The sequence below is a fragment of the Pleuronectes platessa genome, chromosome 17 (assembly GCF_947347685.1).
Source record: "Pleuronectes platessa chromosome 17, fPlePla1.1, whole genome shotgun sequence".
Lineage (NCBI taxonomy): Eukaryota > Metazoa > Chordata > Actinopteri > Pleuronectiformes > Pleuronectidae > Pleuronectes > Pleuronectes platessa.
Genome location: NC_070642.1, coordinates 12,193,854 through 12,219,367, shown reverse-complemented (window position 1 = coordinate 12,219,367; position 25,514 = coordinate 12,193,854). Strand labels below are relative to the sequence as shown.

The window sequence follows — 25,514 nt, the reverse complement described above, 5'->3', positions numbered from 1 at the left end:
GGATGTAGACACTTTTATTAAGGATGGAGAAACGTGCCCTCAGCTTTGCATCTATGACCCGTCTATATATTTTTGATCTATCAGTTGAGAGGTTAGTTAGTTGGTTTGTAGTTTGAATGAAGTCTACAGAGGACAAACGAACGGGAGCACTTCTGCCAAGCACCGTGCGCAGGCGCAAAACACACGCACGCGGGACACGCGAGCGGATTCGCGCATGCGCAGTGCCGCCCGGCTTCTCAGTGTCCTAGAGGCTGGGAGGGAGAAGATGATGCGGCTGAGCGCGCACGGACCGGATGCATAATTGGCCTAACGTAGTCATAGATTTTCCGTTTGCCTTTGTCCAGTGTTTTTTGCCAAATTGCTCTTTAATGTCGATCAATATCCGGAGCGTTGCAGAAAGTGACTGGCGGTAAACACAGCTGAGGAAGAAGAGGATAAAGAAGAGGATCTGAGCAGTGACTGAGAGGAGCCGGGCATCAAATTGCACCGGATGTCATTACACGCTCCTAAATATCCAGGACGTGAGTAGCTGCGTGTTTTTCCATCATTGTGTGTTTTTGTGCGTGCGTGTGATGAGTATTTCTTGGATCGTCGCTGGAAACACTTTTCACTGGAGTTAGGTGGCTAATCTCATTTCCCTCATCCGCTCTCAGCGCCCACCTGTTATGTCTGCACAGTGCGTAAAAGCGCACGATAGAATGAACCTAAAATAAAGATCAAATGTGCGTTGAATGATATGATTTGCCCTTTAAAAGGTAGATTTAAAAATTTTAAATATTTAAGGTATTTTATTTTGAAATTACCTAAAGCAAAATTACTATGAGTGTTGATGTGACAATTTGCAGGTTTTATTCCCTCAGTTTCTCCATGGAGGAGGGTTTCCTCAGCGGATGTAGGCACATAACCATCAAACAGGGTAGTGGCTCGTTGGGCATTTGTACTTAGGCCCACATCTAAGCTCGTTGATCAATTGAATTTAAGCCTCTTGAGCGTCCGAGCGAAACCTGCTGACACATGCGCCCCTTTCTTTGTGTGTGTGTGCGTGCAACACAAACCCGGGTTACCCTCTCTATCTGATTCCGCCCCTCTGCCAGCACAGTCTGTTATTACTACATGGGGTCCTGCAAAAATATAAATGTCCACACCCTCGGCATGTGCAGCCACCGGGGCTACTCAGCACTTTGCTGTGCGAGGATCACTCACTGATGGGCCGTAGTTACTGTCTGCTTAGGTTCTACTAAATATTTAAAGGACAGCTGATCTGACGCACGGGATTAAAAATAGATTAATATGGAGACACCTGCTGTCAGGTGGATAAGACGCCTCTGTTATGCAATGATGCTCATCTATCTATCTATCTATCTATCTATCTATCTATCTATCTATCTATCTATCTATCCACTTTTAGTGTTTATTGACAATAATGTAAAAAATAGTCAGATCTCCAAAGTAAAAGTAATGGAAATGGAAAAATAGTCAATTTCAAAATAAATTAATGATAGGGATGATTACACTGGACTTAACGCTATATATCTATCCATCTATCCATCTATCCATCTCTTGACAATGATGGAAGAAATACTCAGATCTCTAAAGTAAAAGTATAAATAGTCTATTACAAAATAAAGGTCCTATATATCAGTCTGATAAGTAAAAAAAAGTAATGTAAAGGCAGAAATAATAATGGTTATGGTTGGAATACAAATGTCTAAGCTTAATTCTATCTATTGATCCATCCATTTATCCATCTATCTATCTATCTATCCATCTATCCATTTATCCATCCATTCAATCTTTATTTGAATGTTCTATCTATGACAGAGAAAGGAATTTGCTCGATACCCTCCGTCCCATTTCCTACAATTATCTCAAACTGCTGTGACTGAGCAGCAATCATCTGAATCGATGGAAAGTGAATTTTCATCCTGGGGAGTTTAATGTTAGAGTACAGCTTCAGATGAGGAGGCCTAATGCGCTCGTATGGGACATTAACAGCAAATGCTGGAAAGAGTATAAAAGAAAACCTTTGTGCATGTTGTAGCATAGCACATCATATTGTAAATCCCAAACTTTAGATATATCTGGGAACTCAACCCCCTGAGAAGTCAGTTTACAAAGGTGCAGAAAAGCGTTATGTTGGGGTTCAGTCCATCATGGGCCAACAGGTTTATCACTGTCGAGATGTGTTTCAGTCGTTTACAGGAGCAATGTGTAATGAATACTGAGCGGACAACATGTGTAAACAGTAGCTCCTCATGTTATCGGTTACACTGGCCCACGTATGGCCTGTAATTTAATTTAATTTGGTGGTCCTGACTCACTTTCTCTCTATGTCCTTTTCTTCTTCCTGCTGCAGCATAATCAAGACCAAGGCACAGCCATGGAGGTTGTAACACATTTTGTGAATGACACTGTAGAATTTTACAAATGGAGCCTTACTATAGCAGGTAAGATCTTTATATGCACTTGTGTCAAGCATTGTGAATCATTAGATTCAGGCTGGTTTCAAACTATGATCCGTCAACATTGTCAGTATTATCCCACTAGTTGGATTTCAATGATTGTCTAGAAATGACTGATAGCTGATAAAATGTCCAGTTACACAATCTTACCATATAAGTACATTATTATCGTTTATTGCATTTTTAAATGACGTGAGAACCAGGTTGAACCAGGAAGCTGCCACTGACAGTTTGTGCAGTAATCTCAGCATTTAGCTTAGTTTCACGTTTTAAAGACATTGTTTTGATTCCTTGGTCAAACTGAACCATTACTTAGAGCTGTTGTTACTCATGATACAATGTCCTTCTTACTGGATCGTGTATCTTTACAATTAGACTACTTAACTATAGAAGATAAGCATAGCATTGTCTGCATCACATTTGTGACATTTCCATTTGCCATCCTCTCCCTTTATTCCCGATGTTTTCCCATCACTGACATGAATCCCATAATATTTCCTCCAGACAAGCGGGTGGAGAAATGGCCGATGATGTCGTCTCCCTTACCCACACTGGCCATCAGCTGCCTGTACCTGCTCTTCCTATGGGCGGGGCCTAGATACATGCAGGACCGCCAGCCCTTCACGCTGCGGAGGACTCTCATAGTCTACAACTTCAGTATGGTCGTGCTCAATTTCTACATCGCCAAAGAGGTCAGTGCCATCGTGCGTTGGGTGTTATAATACAATGCCCCGTGAATGCAACACACAGGACTGGGCATTTTCTACAGGACAATCTCTGCCGGTCAAACAGTGAGTTCTGCATCTGACTCTATATACTGCAATCCTCATAAATGCAAGTACAAGTCAAATAACTCAAGCCTTTCACACACAGTTTAGGGAAGTAACAATATGCGCTCCACAAGTCAGAAGAGGTTAAGTTGACTGTTTCCAACCCAGAAACAGCTGCTGTTTTTTCCACTTGTGGCTTTTTCTTTTTCTTTCATGACATTAATCACACACTTTGAGCATGTTGCATGTTTAACATCAGTGAAGACACTGCATGTCACTGGCAGTACAGTCGGCTGCCACAAACATACGACTAAACAGAGAGAAAGAAACAACGTGTTCACGCTAACTTAAGGTTTCAATGGTTCAATGGTTTTGTTTTCTTTACATGAAACTGTGTTTCAAGCATCCTTGGATGTTTTCACCTTACTTGCTTGAGAAAGAGCAAGTTAATAGGGATAATTTGTGCTCAATGCAGTAGGTGTTGTAAGAATCCACATGTTTCCTCTCAACCTTGTTCTGTCTTCTCCTCAGCTCCTAATAGCCACCAGTGCAGCAGGATACAGCTACCTCTGTCAGCCGGTCAACTACTCAAATGATGTCAATGAAGTCAGGGTAAGCTCGCTCACGCACACACACACATGCACATACACACAAACACACACACACTCATATGAACACATTTGTCACTCTACTGTGATGGCATTTATTGGCATAATGCATTCCCGAAACACCATACCCTAACCACCACGAATAATTGCCTTAAGCTAACCCTAAGCCTTAAACAAAGCAAACCTCAAACACCCCCAGAGTTTGTGAGGACCAGTCAAAAGGTCCTCTCAAAGTAAAAATTGGTTTGTGGTTTGTGTATATACACAAACCACCAAACAAATGTGTCTGAATATCCAATGATGATTTCTGCCGACAGAAATTGGCAGAAATTCTACTGTTGACGTTTATATGGCTCTTTCTGTAGTCTTTTTCAGTGCGTTTACTTTTGTTAGGAGGAAAAGGAGGGAAAAAAAACATATGGAGGAGTTAGAGGTAAAAGTTGACATCTCTAGTGATTTCAGGACAAAGGGGGCGTGGCCCTGCACACTCTGGGGGAGGGGTAGATCGGTCTTGCCACCCTAAAGCTCCACCCCCATCTCAGGGCTTGCCTTTTAATGATGGCATTACTAAGAGATCAGAGATGCCTAGATGCAATGGCTTAGAGAGCAGCTGAGTACATGTGTGTGTCAGACCAGGTTAAACTGCAGAAAACGCAGAGACAAGACTTGTGGACTGTTTGGTTTCCAGGTCTTTTTCACATCATTTTAGAATTTAACTGTAATTTTACTGAATTTTCTCTCTGAGATTAATGAACCATCATCCAACTGTTAATGTCACTGTTAGTTCACTGATATAGGAACGTCCGGCAAAGGGATTTCACCTCACTGGTTGTTGCTTTAGGCCGGAGACAGACTTGCTTTTGCATATTGGTTGTGCATATCCTCAGAAAGTAACGCTATGCCCCGTGTACGTAGGCTTGAGTCCTCCACAATATCTAAAGGAAAAAAAAGAACTTACACTACACATCTGCAAGATGCAATCCACAACTGAACAGCAGGGGCAGTGGGGGCGCTACGCCAACCAAGCAAATGTGTTGGACATTCGAAAAAACTTTTTTTTTCTCGATGTCAATTTCTCGCATTGGGTGAACAAGAAAAAACGTGCTTCATTGGTTGAAGCACGTAATGTGATGCGCTTTACCACAATCTCAGAAGTAACTGCATATATGCTAACATCCTCCAGTGTTGCCATGTTGTCTATTAACTGCAAAAGTTCTATACAGTTTGAGTTATCTTGTGCGACCTCTAGTGGAATACTCAAGTTACATCCGTATTACACGCATAGTAGGCTACACAGCAAGTTTTTTCTTTTGCTTTAACTTTTGAAATGTGCCTAAAAATCACAAGTCACAATGTAATCATAAAAACAGCTATCTGCGTTGGAGTCATTCTTAGCAGAGCCTCACTTTACAGGACTGGAATTTAGACAGGTGCTGGAAAGAGGTGAATCTGCAGGAGTGTGTGGTTACATGTCTGCAAATTGTATTTACAGACTGGAGCTGTCATCTATCAAAGGACTTAGTGTCTGGGATCCACCACAGTGCCATTATTCAGTCTCCCCTGTTTTCTGTCTATAGATAGCATCTGCTCTGTGGTGGTACTACCTCTCCAAAGGAGTGGAATTCTTGGACACAGCCTTTTTCATCCTTAGGAAGAAGTTCAACCAGGTCAGCTTCCTCCACGTCTACCATCACTGCACCATGTTCATCCTGTGGTGGATTGGCATCAAGTGGGTGCCCGGTGGACAAGGTGGGTGAAAGGAACCTGAGCTGATGATTAATCTGATTGATCTTAGATTTATTGGCAATAAGCTGCTTAAAACCTGTTGACTATGTGTAACACCACCATCGTCACATCTTATACAAATTTAACTATTTCCACAGCATGTTTTGGGGCGACCATCAACTCTGGCATCCATGTCGTCATGTACGGTTACTATGGTCTTGCAGCGCTGGGACCTCATATGCAGAAGTACCTCTGGTGGAAGAAGTACCTCACCATTATTCAGATGGTGGGTATTACTTTTGGGATATATTTCACTGTGTTCTGTGGGAGCACAATTACAGAAATATATTTTTGTACAGATGTTAGAATATATGAAAGATGGTGAATGTCCCTTGTACGTTTGAATGTCTTCTTCAAAATTTGAGTTACCAACTACCAGTAGATGTTAGCAGGCGTTGGGGACATAACCTGAGTTGTGTGCCTTAGCGTCCTCAAGTGTTTTGGCCTTGTAATCAATGACACAGGCCGGACTTGAAGGTACTCTGAGACTATAGGTAAATCCGACTGGCTACTGGCTTCTATGGCAGCACTATGAAAGCCATGTGGCCTGCTCAGTAGATCAGATTACCTCTAATAGATTACCTCTATGCCTTTTTAAACTAAACACTGTCCCATTTCAGAACATAGGACAAGATGGAGACTATCGCTTGTACGTTGTACCGCACTAATTAATGCCTACTACCAGTTGATGTGAGTCGATGTTAGGGACCACCAGTTGATGCTAGGGTACATATCTTCAGCTGTGTACCTTAGCGTCATCAGGTGTTTCGGCCTTTTAATAACAAGACACCCTTTTTGAAAACGGTCAAATAACACCAATGATTTAGCCCTGATTCTACTGTTGTACATTTCTGGATATGCCACCATATATTAGGTATATAGTGTATAATATATCTGTAAATGAGAATATTGTCTGTCTAATATCAAACACAATCCCTTCTTTCTTTGCAGTACCCAAGGTCAGGTTATGGATAAAGGGCCAACCAGCAGTACATTGTAGTATCTACGCTTAGGGACTTTCATATCTAACTCAGATGCAACAGACAGAGGGGTACCAACTTCAACGCTTTTGCGTATTACACCACCATCTACGAATGCATACTTTGGGCTTAACTATCCAATAAGATGCTAGAGAGTGACAGCAATTCTAGCCATCTTCGGGGGGGGGGGGGGGGGGGGGGGCAATTGCTCATGTTACTCTGTTAGTGTTTGTGTATTGTTCCACCTTCTGGTCTCCTTGATGCAACAAGTCCACATTTAAATATTCTGCATAATACATCAGCTGCTGCCTGAGTTCTCCTTTTCACCAGCTTCCAGACAACTTCCTTAACAATACTCGTTCATTCTTAATTGTTGCAGTTTGGTGTAAGACAAAATTGCATGCACTACAAATAGATACATTATGGTATTATAGCTGTTGTTTTGGTTGACAACAATGTTTTATGGAGAAGCAGTTGAGACATATGACAATTCGTAGTTTGTATGTAATGTAAATATAGTATTAGGAATATCTATAAAAGAAAAAAAGAGTTTTGTGTGTGAAATTAACTTTTTGTTATTGTTTTTTGAAATTATACCATTATTTGACTTAGTTTTGTGTCTTCAACAGATCCAGTTCCACGTGACCATCGGCCACGCCGGCCACTCCCTCTACACCGGCTGCCCGTTCCCCTGCTGGATGCAGTGGGCTCTGATCGGCTACGCTGTCACCTTCATCATCCTCTTCGCTAACTTCTACTACCACGCGTACCGGGGAAAACCCTCCTTCTTGCTGAAGGGAGGCAAGCCCGTAGCAAATGGCACCTCTACGGCAACTAACGGTCATAGTAAAGTGGAGGAGGTGGAGGATAACGGGAAAAGGCAAAGAAAAGGAAGACCGAAAAGGGAGTAAAAGAAGTAAAGGGGCGTGCTTGGTGATGAAGAGAAAGAAAGGCCAGAGAAGAAGGGCGGATGGGAAGGAAGAGGAAACGAGAGTTCAAACCAGACCATCATCCCAGGAAATAAAGTAGACGGATGTGATTTGTGAGCAACTGTGTGTTTGTGGGTGTGTCTGTAATGGGTTGTGGTTTTGAGAGGAAGAGAGGGTGTTGGTTTTCTCCATAATGATTTTTTTTTATTTTTGATCAAGAAAAAGCTAAAATGCTGATCAAGTAGGCTCCATGTTCGTCTGTCGAACTGTGTTTGGGACTGTGATAGGACCAAAGGACCTATAACCTGCTCAGCATCCACTATCTTATCAACCAAAATTCACCTCCAACTTTTGTACTTTGGATTCCAGTGTTGTTTTAACTGAAAGCTTAAATAGTCTTTAATATTGCTGATTTATTTTCTAGTGTACCGAGGGTTGTAATGGTTTTAACTACAAAAATAATAACAAAAGTGGTTTATACCAAAGATTCTCTCTCTGCTTTGGGGGAAATGTTTGTTTAAGGATATTTAGAGTCGACAAAGGTAGCGAATTAAAAAAGGAAAATACATTTCAGAAATCTGCCACCTGTGCAACAGGTCTCGGACTTCACATTTCTGTCCTGTTTCAACCTGATAAAACTCTGCTGCATTGACATAATGACATGCTATTTTCTTTGTGTTCATTGTGAATTTTAAAAAACTTATTTAAAGGGAAGGGGTAGGTAGTTTCTTATAGAATTAATGCAAATTTGTGGGTGTATTTGTATTTGTTATAATACATGTATTTTTTCTGTGGGTCCTCATGATTTATTTCTTTTTGCTGTGCGATGTAGCCGAGGTGCGGGAATAAGAGCGTTGTCTCACTGCCATGGAGGACTGAGGGGAAACTCATCCTGATCCTCTTTTTTTAAATTAAAAAATGTTAATTTAAAATAAAAAGTGAATCAGCTTCTGGCTGCACATGTAAGTGAAATAAAGACCAGCACCCCATAAACTTTGATTATGTGTCCTTGTGTTCTCACTCCCATTCCTCCATCTTGCTTTATTCCATCCTTGGGTCTCAAGGATGTAAAGAGCTAATATAGGAGTGTCTGTCTGTGTGTGTGTCTGTGTGTGTGTGAGAGGGAGAGGCAGAGGCAGGGCTGTGTCTTCGGCCTGTCCAGACAGATCTGCCCTAATCTTTGGTGCTAAATTGGCTTTAGCTCCAAAAGAGCTTATTTGCACGTCACTCCCATGAGTTACCCAGGACAGCAGGTCACTGGAAGAGAAGCCTCTGCTAATCTGCCACCAGGTTGCTGCTGCTTTCAAACTGTATGGATTAGTTAACATTTGGCTCTGATAGAGTGTCCATTTACATTACTACACTACAAGTCTTTTCCATTGATAAAAAGCTCCCTGCACTGTCCAAATATTAGTTCCATTCGTAATTTTGTACAAGACACTGATATTTGCCAACAAATTTAAATGCCAGGACTGTACTCTCGTACACACAACACTTTTCCATTAATTTCTTCCTTTGCTGGGAAAAACTCACAAACACCCATTGCTCTTTGCGGATTCACTAATGGCATGTGTTCAATTATTCATCCACTATCATACTCAGACTGTTATTCTTAATCCTTTTCTTTCCCAGCAAATGCATTTAGTGTGCTGCGTCCATTTTATATACTTTATTTGTGCATTTCTTTTCAAGTTCTCCCCGTTTCCTCCTCTGTTCCTTCCCTCACCCGTTGTTTTCCAAATCTTCCTCCCTCAATCCTGCCCAACTTTTTACGCTGCCCCGTCTTATTGTGGTGCACGTCTCTTTCCGCCCATGGCAGCACGGTGGAAATGGAGGGGGAAGTGGGGAATGATTGACTGGATGAGATGAGTGAGATGAGGTGCATTTGTCCTCCTCGGGGACACAGAGGGATCTAAGCCAGCTGGAACTAAGAGGATTGCAGGACCAGGCTTTTCTATCAAAGGCGTTTGGCAGAGGTCACTATAACCTGCATCCTGAAGGAACATGTGCATATGTGCACAAACTCACCATGGAGTTTAGGAACATATTTGTGAACCCGTCCATGATTTACCCTCAACTGTTTGATATGGAATTTGAATAAATCTTAATCCTTTGCAACAATTTAAGGAAACAAAATCTTTGAGTAAAAGAGAATATTGGTTCCTAGACTTGCCATTCGGTCCCTGTCTTTAATAAAGTGGCACAGCCTTATATATAGGTCTATTATCTGACATACCTGTCCAGTCCTCTGAGCGGGCCAGTCTGTTGGAAGGCGAAGGGTCAGTGTGCAGGGGCTAAATCCTTGCAAACCTGACCCGTCACCTACTCATCTCATTAGCAATTATATGACTAAGGAGCTCATTCTAGCCTAACAGAGTGGAAACAGTCAGCGTTTTACTGGCTCCCCGTCTTTGTGGGACAGATTGCCTACAGAGCTTGAGCTGAGGTGGTTCATCTGTGGAGTGACCACCCTCTGCTGGTGCTGACTGTAGCTACTGTTACATCTGGGAAGAGAGACCACGTTATGTGATGTCTGCAAAAACATAATACATTCTATTTGTTTAGTGAATTCAGCAGTACTTAAAGACGGTTAACACAGAATAAAAAACAGAGAGAGACGATAAAAGCAAATAGCTATGAAAATAAAATTTACATCAAAGCCTTAACAAATCTGTTTATTATAATAAAAAGCTTTTTCTTAATCGTTTTAACTGATAGTTGGTTTTTAGTTTAAACAAGTTTGCATTCAATTCATTTTATTCTTCTTGTTATATCATAAATCTATAAAGCAGATTTTAAGTGAAGAATTTTGTGTTGCGTTTTATACAGTATTTATGCTATATGGATACCATCTATAATGAAGTTTCAAGTTTTATTTGTCATATACAAGTTAACACAGAGTCAACAGTACCATGAAAGGTGTTTGACAAGAAGAAACTGGTTAGCTTAGCAGTGCAATAGTTACACTAAAATAAAAGCAAGGTAGAAAGAGCTCGCTATAAAAAAAGTCCAATGCCAAACTAAAACTACGTGCATCCAAGGGTGCAATAGGCACATTAAGTAACAACTTTAATTATAAGGAGTGTGTGTGAATGATTATGAATATAAAATGAATTGATTAATTTGCAGAGAATGTGATATAGTCAGCCCTGTTATATCTATAAACAATGTCCGTTTGACTAAATGTGGAAATGTTCTGGGAGGTGGTACAAGGTCTGAACTGATTCTGTTTTTGTCAATCTTTTAAAACCAGTTTTTAGCAGCACTGTCTTTTATTATGGAGGTTACTTCCTGGCTTGACGTATGTCCCTACGTCACATGGCCCTTGCCCCTGCAGTGCCTGGCGGTGCCCCCTCCCTTCGCCAGCCTCCTCTGCACAGTGCTGCGGTAAGAACTCATTATGAGGAGCTCCCTGTGAACAGCCAGAATTTGTATATAGCTAGAATGATAATAACTTGTTATTGTAATTCAATCTGATTGTTCCAATGGGAATCAGTCCATCATTAATGGTTCTGTGAAAAACAAACCTAAAGTTCGCCTATGGGTCAGGGTGAGAGAACGTCTTGGGAAACAGCGGCCTCTAGTGGTTGCAATGGTGGAAGCATCTTCTTCCCAAAACAATCTCTATCTATTCAAATGGTAGAAAACAGTTTGAATTAATCCAAGTTGTTCAAATGAAATTATCTGCGTCCTCTGCACAGATTATTGTTTTTGTCCCTCTTGTTTGGATCTACATGTGTGTGGTTCCGTTTAACGCTGCAGAGGATGAAGTCTGCCGCAGGCGGCGCTGCTGATCCTCCATCACCAGCATCATCAGACAATAACGCAGGAAGGAGGAGGCAGCAGCAGCATCGGGCTCCCTCACCGGCTACAGCCCAGGAAGGGGCCACCAAGCGAGCCTCCAGACAGCCAGGCAGGTGCAGGTCCTCACTCGCCGCGCGAAGCAGCAGCGACATCGGGGTGAAGGAGAGCCCGAGGGCCGCTGACGGGAGGAAGAGGGAGCCCGAGAGCCGCGGCTCGGCAGCTGTTCAGCCCGATGGTGCTGAAGCTGGTGGAGTGAGACCAAACAGGGCGGATGCCGTCGAAGAAGATCCGGCACATCCTCCATCACCGGCCCGTCGCGCCGCTTTACACCCACCCCGCGTTAAAGGCGACTCCGGACCGAGTTTACTGTCGTCTGCCTACCCGGGGAAAGTGAGACCGGCAGACAGGGGCATCAACCACCGGGGTAGAGGCGGCTTGTCAGGCCTCGGTTCGGTTTTGTGGAGAGGAGGATGCTTACAGGCTGAGCTGATCCACTTCCATCTGCACAAGAAACTCAAGAGAAGCGGTGCGAGGATGCAAACCAAGGCGGACAAGGCTGGGATGGAGGAGGCCGCTCAGGGAGAGCCGGAGCCGGCTGCGGAGGCCACAGAGGCGGGGTCCGTGACACAGCAGGACGACCAGGCCTTCCTGGACGAGATGGAGAGGCTGCTGGAGGAAAACGATGATCTCAAGGTTTGATGAGCTTTTATGTGGCCTAGTGCTCTCTCATCAGCTTGGACTCAGTCGAAATATAGTAGAAATTCAATGTAAAGGGTCATAGTAGGCCACAGCACATTCGATTGGCTGGAAATGTTTGTATTTGAAAACCCATAATACCATTTTTTCTTGACAGTAGTTTGGTTTTTAGGTGTCATTGCTCTCTGAAATACAAATACCCAGGTTGATTTGTTCCTTCATGCTTTCTGTCTTCACCAGGAGTTAGCTATGGTCTCAACTGAAAACGCACTGGCTGCATACAGATAACCTATTTGTACTGATATTGATCTGATAGGATCAATGATGTGTTCAGAAGGGGCCAGACAGAGCAAATAGCATGTATGTGAAATAGGCATGTTGGCATTTGCACGAAATGTATGTGAAATACTTCCAAGCAAGGTAAAACCCTGCAGCCGACATCCAGAAATACTTGAAATTCAGATTATGGTGTTCTTTTCATGAAGTTGACTATATTTGACTCATGTTCAAAACATCCATGACCCCATCTGTGGAGTTAAAAGTCAGATGAATTTAAGCTAAAAAGACAGTAGGGATTATCCGCAGCTGCTCTAAATCTCAATATGTCACATAATGCAATTTGGACACAAACAGTAATCTTTGCCTTGGTCCCACCAGTGTGAGATCGAGGAGATGAGGACCGAGATGGACGAGATGAGGGACACGTTCTACGAAGAGGACACGTGTCAGCTGCAGGAGATGAGACGTGAGCTCGAGAGAGCCAATAAAAACTGCCGGATCCTGCAGTATCGTCTGAGGAAGGCCGAGAGGAAGAGGCTGCGCTACGCCCAGACGGGAGAGATTGATGAGGAGCTGCTCAGGAGTCTGGAGCAGGACCTGAAGGTGGGGAGGGGAGGGGAGGCCGCTCGGGTCCATGTGTCTGTGTCAATGCAGTTTGCAAAGGGATATGCATGACTTTTTGTCATCAGCTAAGATAAGATAGAATGATTATAGTTCAAGCTCGGTGCATTATTCCTGGAATTGTTTATAAATGAAGATAAAGTATGAATTTCAGAAATGTGTATGATCCCGCTGCCGTTTTTTAGTTAAATCACATTCCGATGCCTGCAGGTGGCGAAGGATGTGTCCGTGAGGCTGCACCACGAGCTGGAGAAGGTGGAGGAGAAGCGCACCAAGACGGAAGAGGAGAATGAAAAACTGAGGCAAAAACTCATAGAGGTTGAGGTGACCAAACAAGCTCTGCAGAATGAACTTGAAAAAAACAAAGAGGTAAATAAACACTGACCCACATCCATCTACATCCCATCTGTTAACTAGAGGGGCACTCATTAGAGCGCATATCTACAACAGTCTCTTCATTTAAACTCACTTGATCCCAATTTTATTTTGCTCTGCACCAAATTGCACAAACTCATAAATATCAAGAGACATGCCTGTTTTTTCCCCCTTAAGATCTACATATAATGCTTCGAGAAATCAACAAAAATGTTAAAAAACATGATATCTCAGAATTTTTCTTTTATAAATCAGCACCAAAATTCAATAACTTCTTTCTAGAGACATGCCCCAAGTCTTCATAATCATAATGGAAACTGGTTTAGTAGATTTTAGTAGCATATCTATACGTACAGATCTGATACCATAAAGTCGATATTAGTTTCACCCAGAAAAAACAAATACAATTTTCTCTTCCCAGGAATCAATTCTACTTTGCTGCTCCAAAACTGCAGTTGCACTGTACTGCCACTAACAAGTACTGTTTACAGAGCGGTAAAGAAGAACAGATTTCTGGTAACGTAGCTTTAGCAAGAGCTAGCTGAAATATTAACAAGTCTTTAATATTTCGCACTGGAAAGTCCCACAGGCAAAACGGCGACTTCATTTCCGAGGTGTGGCGCTTGTGTTGCCAAAACTACATTGTAAAATGTGTTATTTATTTAATCAGCTCATACCCAAAGGCCAGGTATCAGAGTCTGCGTTGGGAAGGGAAGAATGGTATCGGAAAACCTCCAATCTAAACTCAAATGTCCTCACATGGCACAGTTCAGTTACGTCCACTACAAGAGACTAAGTGGCCATGAGTCACAGAGACACTGGCTGTTTGTTACGGCTGTCTACCTTATCAGTTAAGTCATAGCAAACCCAGAGACATAAAGTTAACTACTGTTTATAGAAAATAACATTTGAGCGTGGCCTTTGTCTGTTTGAGGCCTAAGATATATAAAGATTTGATAGCAGACGAATAGAAATCTCTTGATACCCGTGATCTTTTTGGTTATATATGGTGTATTTGAATCTGAGCTGTAAGTACTAATGGTTGTGCTTGTAAAATATATACAGGAATAGACTTATTTTAGTCAAAAAAAGCTGTAGACCATCTCAAATCACAGATCCCATCCTTTTTTTTCTGTCTTTATAGTCTCAGAAGAGAAGAGGAAGCAAAGACGTCCTGAAGACGGATAAGAAAGCAGCACATACTCCTACTGAGGTGAGATGTCATAACTTATAAAGAAATGACTTGCGTTATTTCTCTTGCTTACACATATTCTAAAGTAGCAGAGGAAATTATATCCTATTTATCTCCGAGCCACCTTTGTGAAGCTTTGCTGTGCAAATCCGGTACAATAAATATATGCATATTTAGTAAATAAAATGCATTGATCCTGCCGGTTTGGCTTGTTAACATGTATTTCCCCTCTATTATGTTCATTAAGGTAAAAGGAAGTGTTCCCTTTGACCCCTTACCTTCGACCACGGGTCGCGCGGGGGTTTGTGGGTGTTCCTTGGCGGAACATGTGTTGGCAGTGTCCATATATTGAGAGTGACGAATAAACGGAGAATATAATAAACGTTGTGCATATACGAATAACATGGTTCACATCCTTATGTAATGTTCTTTAGTCAGATATTGTGTTTTTCACATCAGGTCTCAGTTGGTGTTAGGAAACGTCAAACAGAGATAACATCTTTTTTGCTCAGAAACACAAAATCTTATGTCTTACTGCAGAGAGCAACCCTCTGAACTTTAGGATTAAGTTTAGCCCTTTTCTATTTAAATATCAGTGTTTGTTCTCTGTGCTCCAGGAGGACAACGAGGACCTCAAGTGCCAGCTAGCGTTCATCAAAGAGGAGGCCGTAATCATGAGGAAGAAGACGGCCACGATTGACAAAGAGAAGGACCAACTGGAGCAAGAGCTGCAGAAGTACCGCTCCTTCTACGGAGAACTGGACAGCACCCATCCCAAGGGAGAGGCTGGGGGGCCACCCACCACCCGCGAGTCAGAACTGAAGCTACGGCTCCGCCTGGTAGAAGAGGAGGCCAACATCCTTGGGAGGAAGATAGTGGAGCTGGAGGTAAGAGCGGCAATGCTACTTGGGACTTTCAAATGAAGGTGATGCTGTATTTTAAATCAATCTCCCTCTTTCCTAAAGGTTGAGAATCGAGGCCTGAGAGCCGAGCTCGATGACCTCCGTGGCGAGGCAGAAGGAGCCGGGAGTTCTGAGTGCGGGGGAATGGGTGGGCCGGGTTCAGGGCGAGGCCTGGGGGATGATCTTACGGAGCTTCGACAGCAGCTGCAGCTGGTGGAGGACGAGGCAGAGCTCCTCAGGAGGAACCTGGCTGACTCTGAGGACCAGAACAAGAGGGTGACTACAGAGCTGAACAAGTTACGGTTCAAAGCGGGAACCCATGAAGGAGGCAGCAGGCACGGAGGAGGATTCTCAGGGGGGTCGGGGATTGATGCAGCAAAGGCAGAAGCCCTGCAGGAGGAGCTGAAGGCAGCGAGGCTACAGATCAATGACCTCAGTGGAAAGGTATGATTACAGTGGTTGTATTAGAAGACCAGAATGTTAATGATCCTATAAAAAACTTATCCATTTTCTTCTTCTACATTCATTTCATTGACACAGATTTAACAATGTGTAAAATCCGACCAACTGAGAGACCTCTTGTCAAGGGGCTTGTTGCTAGCCTGCCTCATTTTGAGATCGTCCCTGCTGATTCCAAAATGTTATTTCTGTGCATCTGTTTTTTGCGCTTTCTTCAGGTAATGCAGCTGCAGTACGAGAACCGTGTGCTCCTCTCCAACATGCAGCGCTATGACCTGGCCTCCCATCTCTCCCTGCGGCCCAGCCCACGTGACAGCGACGCAGATAGCGATGCCGGCGGTGTGACAAGCAGCCGCCGTGAGAGCGACGAAGACTCCTCCTCCTCGCGACTCCTACCACCACACCGCAAACGCGAGGGCCCAGTGGGCGGGGAAAGTGACTCAGACGAGGTCAGAAACACTAACGGCAGCAGCCGTTGCCTGACCCCCACGCGGGGCCTCTACACGCCCACCGGGCCCGAGGGCGCTGCCTCCTCTCCGTTGGCCCGCTTTCTACCTAGTGGCCGGTGCAGCCTGCGAGACAGGCAGCAGATGATTGACATCCGCTTGGAAGCAGAAAGGCTCGCTCGCACCATCGACCGGCTTATTGCAGACACGGCCACCGTCATCTCAGAGGCGAGGGTTTTTGTTTCTAATGGCGACATGATGCTGGGGAGAGCAGGGGAGGAAGGTGGAGAGGAAGATGGGAGCAGGATCAGGGAACACGAGTTGCTTTATCGCATTAACGCTCAGATGAAGGCCTTCAGAAAAGAGCTGCAGGCCTTTATAGACAGACTGGAAGTGCCGAGGCTGGAGGACAGAGACACAGAGGAGCCACTGTCGGTGAGAGAAAGACTTAAAATGAATACGAGTTTCATGATGGCTTATATAGTAAGGCTGACTCTGTTTCCTCCTTTTTCTCATCTAATCCAACCTGTTTTTTCCTCACCCGTTATGGTTTGTCACCCAGATGTTCCAGCCCATCATTTTGCTCATCCTCATTCTCGTGTTATTCTCGTCCCTCTCTTACGCCACCATCTTCAAACTAGTCTTTCTTTTTACTCTTTTCTTCGTTCTGTGATGTTCATCTCCCTCGCTTACATCATCCCTTGTTTGTTTGTTTTTTTATTTGCGCTGTTGATTTCCTCTCCTCCCCACATCATTTGTTGCCAAGGTAACCAAAAGCACAGAAAAAAAAGCTCACCACTTTCCGCAGCTGCGTTCACATTCAAGAAACTGTGGCAAGGTTCAACACTGGAGACGGCATTACCCATAACACACCACTGTCTGCTTTAGTCCCTGGAGAAGGTGAGTTACAGTGTGGACTTGTTTCAGGATATATGAAAAAATGTAATAAACAAATATAAAATGTTTGAATTAATTTGAGTTTTGAATATATAAGTTAAAACCAGCCATAGATTAGGTTAGTTAAGCATATAAACTTGTAACAGGGGGAAACAGCTAGCCTTGGTTTTTTATATCTTTAGTTTCCCAAAACCCAAACAAGATAAAAGAGATGAAACATTTTCATTTATTTTGAGGTGCTACTAGCCATATATTTTGTTTACGTGTGATAGAGCTGAGCTAGCTCTTTCCACCTACTACTCTTTATCGTACTAGAGGGTAGCTTCTTATTTAGCATACACGAGTACTAATTGTTTACTCTGCAACTTACTGTGGTATTTACACTAAAGGGCACACCAGGGAACTCAAACCATACATCAAGTGTGAATTTGTATTCTCTAAATAAAAAACATGGCAACACTGAGGGAAGTTAGCCTATGGTTACTTCTTAGATACTACCTCTACACTGCCCCTACTGTTTGTATGTGAATTGCAGGCTGTGGACACGTAGTTTGAATTTCTGAGAACATGCACAACCAAAGCATCAAACGAATGCAGGATACGCAAGGCAACTGCGCTGTGTACACATAGTTAAAGCAAGTATATGTCCAGCCTAAGAGAATTCTTGAAGCTGGCAGGAAAGTAGATGCAAACCAGTCTCTGTTGCTGATCGGTTGAAAGCAATGAAAGCTGCTGGACATGTAAATTGCTTTCATGTATGAAATAATCTGATATGGGCAAGAAGGCTGCAGTGTAAACAACTATGAAGCTGTCTAGCTTATAATTCAATAAGGTTTACATTGCGCTTTAAGGTCACACCAGTGGAGGGGATGCGATCTGAATCCCCTTTCCATGCTGCTTTTTGTCCTGGTTTAACCACCACTAAATATATTTTCTTGTGTAACACGCGCTGACAGCAGTCTCGTCCTCTATGTTTTTCAGAACCCCACTCGCGGTGCCATCCTGCTCCTCCTGCCTGAAGGTGAGGTAAGGATAAAGTTTGTTTTTATCCCTCTCTTTAGCTCCTGAAGGATTTACCATGTATTAGGAAACACAACAGGTGGAGAGGTAACAGCGATGATCCATGGGGCTTCAAACTGGAAGGAATTCTGATGATCATGTCAGGTGCCAAATGTCAAATCTTGTCTGGGGGAGGGGCCCCAAAAATTCCCAACAGGACCCCCTGATTAGGGATTGATGGCGTGGCAGATGAACAGTAGCAACTGTCTCTTGACGTCACTGCAGCAGGATGAGTCAAGAACACAGTCATGGGTAGAGGTTACTCCAGAGCATTGTATGAGCATTGTATGAGATGTCACTCATTTTCAATATATGCAATGCCTGAGTTGATTATATAACATAAGTATGATTACACAATATATATCACTAAATCTTTTTATTTATTTATTAAAAGCTGAGGATTGCCACAAATGGAAACAAAACTGAAAACGAAAAATGACATAAACATGCCCGGCGTCCAACTGGACTCTTTTCTCATGACTATGTTCAATAAAGATATTATTGACTGTGACACATTATAACACAGTGTGTCACACGCACCCATTTGGCATGGTTTGGAAAAATGATTTACAGCAGGGCCTGGTCACAAGGCAAAATCTGCCCAAGCATCCTAAAGCAGAGTAGCAACAGAGAAGCCCATTGGCTGAGAGCTGGCAGCAGCTGAAATAGCTATGTAAACACTTTCCCTCTCTCTGTGAGCCCCGGTAATTATAGCCAGGATGCTGGTGACGACAGTTGTCCCATCGGGACTTCAAATGCTGGAATAAATTTGACATTATGATATTTGATCTCTTCTCCACGTAAACAGTGGGGAGCAGTATAAGGGCTGGGTACCCCGGCTGGAACAGAAGTTGTTTACCCTCAAGTCCAAGGCTCCTGACTTAACCTCAACAACTGAGGAGTGACGAGGGGAAGGGGGCCCTTTAAATTCTACGTAACACTGCTGAGGAAAAAGCGAGAGGGGGTTGAGCACCAGAGTGAGGGGACTTAACGATCTGCAGGCCACAGGAGTGGATCTGTTGGAGAGGCAAGAGCGCACAGAGCGCAGGAAGTAGAGCAGGCTGAGGATTTATACAGGAGGGCAGAGAAAACCTCTGCGTAGAGCAAGGTAAGGATAGCTGTTTATTACTGAAGAGACATACAGTGACAGATGGAAAATCAATTTCTGATAGTTACGGATGCTTAATAATCAAAACGGAACCTGACGCTACTAAAATCCACTGTAGTCTGTATGTTCATGGTCATTTTCTTTAATTAATTTGCTTATTTGTAACATTTATTGTAACGTTTTATATTTTAATTGTTTCTGTGCTTCTGTCAGGCGTCCACTGTTTCTGTCCCTGTCCCACATGTACAGGCAACGCAGTCAGAATACTATGCGTAGTTACTAGATTATTAATATCTCCACTCTCACAGGCGGGAGGGAAGTGAGTGGTACATTCAGACACTTTCCACTTGGACACGTAATATTCAAAGATGGCAACAGCAATAACAACAAAGCCTGGCAGTCTTACTTTGACTTGATAGCAGGTTAGACAAATAGTTACCCCACGTAGGACAACATTTTGCCATACAGTGATTATTTAGAACGCCACAAATTATTTAGGTTTGAGGGATAAGTGAGTGAGCAACATATTCATATAACACCTAAATGTAGAAAGAACAATCATTTTAGGATTTTTGAAGAATACATTTTGATATTGGACCCTTTATTTTAAACAGATTTCCAATTCTTGTAATTCCCAAATAGAGGCCATTGACACCTACAAAGAAACAAAGCCACACCTTTGACAATTCTACTATTTGAAGAAAGATCTCACTAGAAAGATGTAATTACATTTAAAGTATTAATATTACAGACATATACCAGCACATCATCTGCATATTGTATTGTAATCTATCAGTCCTCAGTCTGATTGTACTCAAAACAAAGTCAAGACAAATGGGTGTGATATTTTAGAGGCACAATGACATGCTGCTCCAGCGCGATGCCATCATCCATTCCCAAGTGATGCAATGTGTGCGCCACTGGGTCAGGTTCCAAAAAAGTAGCCACCTCATGCTGGACATTTGTGTTCTTCCCGTGTCGCGAGGTGTACAGAGGCAGGCTGAAGGTCAAAGTGACCAAGACTTTGAACAGTTGGAAGTGCTTTCATGCAACACTCTTGTTCACACGTGCTGTAAAGGTAGGCTTACAAGCCTGTGAATTTTAGACAAAAATGTGAAAGGAGAGGCCCGTAAATATGTGACCTTTGAGAGAGCAGAAAGTGTCCAACATAACAAGTTATTTAAGTAGTCGAGACAAGTGAAAAACTCAAATCCAGGTAGATAAAGAAAGATATTGTCACTAGACTGAAGAAATTAAGATTTCAAAGCTAGATTTGTGTTTCAGGGGCCTGCAGAAATACATAGAAAAGGACTGATCTGTCTGTGGTACTCTTTGAAAAGTATGCCAACCATCAACAAAACTTTTTTTTTCTCTCTTTCATGCATTGGTCTTTAGAGTGTTTCGAGGTCATCGATCCTTCCGCCCCTCACTGATAACCCCCGCTGTGACCTCTGACAGAAAAGTGGAAAGGGGAAATTTCCATTTAAAATAACCCCTCTGGACATTTAGCCGCCCTCGTCATGGCAGCCATTGATCTGGAGCGTGGGCTGGAGCACAGAGGCCGGGTCTGGGGACAAGAGAGGCCAGAGCTGACGGACAACTTCGACTCAGAAATGCAGGAGTGGGAAGACCAGCTGCAGGACATCCAGAAGAAAATCGAAGAGGTATGCGTGATCTCGAGCTGCCACTTGCTCTTAAATGGCTGACAAGGCACACTGTGTTGGAATGATGACACATTAAACACAGTATCTGGAGCTATGCAATGTTCACTTACTTTGGATTAGTGGATAGTGTAGGACACTGAATGGAAGTTCGTGTTTTAAGATTCCCTACCCATCATCCCAACTTCCTTTAACTGATCTCTACTGTGCAGTACTACATAGATAGAGGTAAAATTCAGTAAGACCCTGTGTTTATTATAAACTATGTTCTTTGTCTTAAACTGTAAAAAGAAATGATTCAGGTCTTAACCAACAAAGATACAGAAATGTAACTGCATAAAATCCATTTTATTCATTTAAGAGTTTGGTTTGACAGTGATTCTCCAAGATAACACTGCTTTGTTTCCCACGCACACTGGGGTGTGACGACATGCTAATGGTTCTGTTCATAAGTGATTCCATAGTGCCTATCGTGCTTAGAGTGTGTTAATTTGTGTAATATGCGTGTATGTACATTATGTGTATGTGTGTGTGTGAGTGCGCGCTTGTGCTCCTTAACAAGCTAAGCCAACAGATCATAGACTCACTCAACCTAGTGGCCTTGTTACGGCAATGATACAGACAAATGTTAACAAGCTAATTAAACTGTGTTGCGCTGACAGACATGCTGAACGCTGCACACACACACAGGCAGACACACACAGGCACAGGCACACATACACACGGTCTGAAAGTGGATACTAAAGGAAGTATCGAAGGCTGTGATGGGAAACAGATGCTTGTGCAAAGTAGAATAACATGCGCTGATCATAAATAAAGGTCTTTAAATACAGTAATTGTTGTTGAAAATGATGTTTGCACCCGGTAATGTACAATAGGTGTGAAAAAGTACAACTGATTTGAAAGAATATACCCAATTAGCAGAAAATCATCAAGAGGTTGCTAATGTTTTGTCCCGTTTTCTTTTTCCAGTTGTACAATGAAGTTCAGGCCCGCAGAGGAGCAAACGACAACGCCACTGACAACCAGAAGAATGGCAGCGAAATGGAGTGTGGCCTGACGCACCACAGCAATGGTCTTTTTGTGCCAGGCCATCACAGCCAGAATCACCCAGGAGCTCTGCCTGTGCCGCATCACCATAACAACGGCTGCAACTACAACCCCAACGGGTACAGCTACCCCGCGAGTCATCAGGGAGGCTACGATTACTGCCAAGGCAACGGCGTCTCAGAGATCGGGGACTTGCTGCAGGATTATTTGGGACAGGGGAAACAAATAAGTCGGAAGACCAATGGAGCTCGCCATGTGGTGAGTGAAGGAAATGCATTTCTGATCATTTCCCTGGCTTATGCCTCATTCTCTTGGCATTTGCACATCTGAAGAAACCAGATAGGACTAGATGATATGAGTCAGGAACATATTGATTACAGTAAGCTGGTTCCTTCAAGTCTGCTTACACAGACGGGTTACAAGATACGAGTAAGTTCCACATACTTTCCCCCAACTCTTAAGCATTCCTAACTCCTGACAGAGCATCTGAGAAATGGGTTTTAAACTGTTTCCGGGTCCACATAAGATGCCATGTGCCCTGGCAACATTTAAGTAAAATAGGTCAGTAAGGTTATATCGAGCGATGATAGAGGGTCAGTCACTATTCAGGTTTTGGTGAGGTGAAGAAAGAGAAACCAGCCAGTCATCCTGAATAACACTCTAAGTTAAACCTACAGATATGCAGTGGTTGATATGGTTGATATGGACTAAAACAGATTTTTCTGTCTTAGCACTTCAGTGACACGATCAAGGTGAGCCAGGACACCCCTGCACACGAGAACGAGTTCAGAAGAAGATATGAAAATGACAGGTAGGAGGTTTCATCCACAAACATTTCAATTTTAAAATAACCCATCAATCTTATTTTGCGTGTATGATTTAGTTTTTCTTTTAATGTTTGTGTTCCTATAGGTTTGGTCAAGAGCCGGTTCGAGACAGTTTTGAAGCGACTGAAAACAGAAAGAACCAAGTGTCAAACATGAAGGGCTCCCCTCGCAGAGGGAGTTCCCCAAACAAGGAAAACACAGGTGCCAAGCCTCCTCTGGGACAAAGGGATGCTCCTGCTGCACAATCACGCTCCCAGCTCCCACTTAAGACTGTTGAGTCCCCCGCTCTGGAAAGGAAGTGCTTCGGTCCGGGCGTCCTTGGAGACAGAAAGTGCGGCAGCCCCTCTGTTCTCAGGAAGTTTGGAGCCATGCTTCAGGAGAACGAAGGCAAAACTCTCACCGAAACAGGGGTGGTGACCCAACAGGGAATGGAGCCAAAGTGCCCAACCCCCGTCTGTCAGCGCAGAGCTCTGGGAGCCGCTGCAGTCGCCGGCAGGGCGCCCGTGCGTATGCCTGCCCACAAATGCCAGTCAGATTCTGATGTGCTGACAGCAGATTTAGAGCCGAGCCAAGAACGGGGGTTAGTGTCAGATTCTGGAAGACATAACCATAAAGATCAGAGGGGAGGCTACGGCGCATCAAAAGGATCTCATCCCAGTCCTCAACCCTCCCACAGGAGATCACAGGCGGCGGGGAGCCCAAAGATTAGACCCAGGACGAACAGTGGTGCAGAAAGAGATGGAGGAAGGAAGCCTGCGCCCCAACATGTGGAGCCCAAAATGGACTCCAGGGTGTCAAGTTCTTCCTCTGGAGCTCAGAGGATTCAGAGGGGGGGGTTAGCGGGACAGGAGTTTCCAGGTTGTGGCCGAGTGAGGGATGAAGGACTCATTGAGCTGCTGGACATGCTGGACATCCAACATGAGTTCAGCTCCAGTCACAGAACAAGTCACACAGCTCACAGCAGGCAGGAGCAGCAGGTAGGTTCTTTTCTGCCTCACCATTGGATTAAATCCAACCTCTCCTTGCCCCCAAACGTTATCGAAGTAGCCATTAAATGCTTTCATGTTTCTGTCCAGGTAAATCCAGCCGAGTCGTCTGCAGTAAACTCGGGGTGCTTCTCTCGTCCTGCACGGCCAGCCAATCAGCGGCCTCCGTCCAGATGGGCCAGCCGCACCCCGCCCGCCTTAATCACCGCCCCATCAGGCCCAGTGTATCGCCCCCCAAGCCCAATGACCAGAACCCCAAGCCCAGGCCTGAAGCACCGACCTGCTCTCTCCTACTCCCTTCAGACAGAGACTGTCATCATGTGATACCTTTCCATCTCACTAAAGCTCGAACCCTCCCCAGGAAAACCCCTCAACCAACACGCTCTTTGTAAATAGCGAGGACTTGCTCTGGGAAAGTGCTTTTACGAGAGGGTGGCGGTGAAGTGCTTCATTTTACCTCTATGCTGCGTTACAAGATGAAACACATCCACGACATGCTCCAGTGTTGCTGTGGCTTTTTGCTTCTTCTGTGCCTAACATTAGTCGACTCTTACCTGACTCCTCATTGTTTTTGTATTGCGTTTTAAGGTGTTTTCTGTACAAAGAGATTTAGCATGCTCCCCTAGATTGAGGGTGCATGCTCATGTGTTTAATCCTCATTGTTGCCTTGTTGAATCAAATTCAACATGGCCAAGAGTGGGAGTGGGTTAATTGGCAAATGTGTTCCAAGCAGCAAACCTGCTTACTGTCAACTACAGCGTGTTTTACTGTATCATATTGTCAAAGTAATATATTTAAGATGTTCAAATACCAGCTGTGAAAAATGACGGATATGCCTTTAATGTTTTTTGTTTTCTTGGTAATAAATATGAAAGTGCTTTGAATGAAAGACTCTGTCTTCTCTGCATTGGAACATTGCATTGTGCTGCTCTACTGATGATGGCCCGTGCTCCTGGGTGTTGATGATTTACTGCAGGTCGTCCCTATATGGATATTTGACACCCGCAACTCCCTGCATGCCAGAGCAGTGGCGGCTCAAGTTGTGTTGCCTTTGCAAAGGGGTTAAGTGTTCGCAAACTTCTACACATCATCTGGTTCAAACATCATCTGAGGAGCTGCATGATAAAATGTTTCCTCTACAGATTGTCCTCTTCATACAGTGAATTTTTGATGCGTTTACATTATAAAGCACTTGAATTATGTAGAGTTAAGATTATTTCTAACAAAAAAAATGTCACACTCAATAACCTGTTAAGTGCACTGCGCCATGTTGGTACAGGAGAAGGTATGTTACCCGTCGTTACCAGGATATCCAGTGTGTGGCACAGACTGTGATTTGGCATCACGAGGGATCACTTTTCATGCTCTGTGTTTCTCGCCTCATATAAGACTGCACCGACGACCTCTAGCTTCCCTGACACCTCCTGTTCTGTGGAAGGGGCCCGAGACCCATGCTCACACTCTTTCAATTCACACATGTACAAGGAAATATAAATGTCAGTTATACGAGCACCCATACCTGTGCACAGATGCAAATGTGCATGCTGTGCCACTAATATACACGGACTGTCTCCTGGCAGAGGCAGTTAAGGTGTGAAAAGTCATGTTAAGGCTGGGC

The 25,514-nt window shown here is 43.7% G+C and overlaps 2 protein-coding genes across 2 annotated transcripts; both read left to right on the top strand.

The window, feature by feature from the left end:
* Positions 1–244: 244 nt before the first annotated feature.
* Positions 245–8,390, top strand: LOC128460136 (elongation of very long chain fatty acids protein 4). Its single transcript, XM_053445185.1, has 7 exons — positions 245–521; positions 2,357–2,447; positions 2,967–3,154; positions 3,764–3,844; positions 5,418–5,589; positions 5,724–5,851; positions 7,235–8,390. Exons 2-7 carry the CDS (start codon positions 2,381–2,383, stop codon positions 7,514–7,516), a joined length of 918 nt encoding a protein of 305 aa, XP_053301160.1. The 5' UTR covers positions 245–521; positions 2,357–2,380; the 3' UTR covers positions 7,517–8,390.
* A 2,909-nt stretch (positions 8,391–11,299) lies between these two features.
* On the top strand, positions 11,300–16,981 carry LOC128460135 (protein SOGA3). The gene is made up of 8 exons (XM_053445184.1): positions 11,300–12,031; positions 12,692–12,916; positions 13,145–13,303; positions 14,454–14,522; positions 15,119–15,388; positions 15,467–15,847; positions 16,081–16,743; positions 16,871–16,981. The coding sequence occupies exons 1-8, from the start codon at positions 11,300–11,302 to the stop codon at positions 16,979–16,981; spliced, it is 2,610 nt and encodes an 869-aa protein (XP_053301159.1).
* Positions 16,982–25,514: the final 8,533 nt, after the last annotated feature.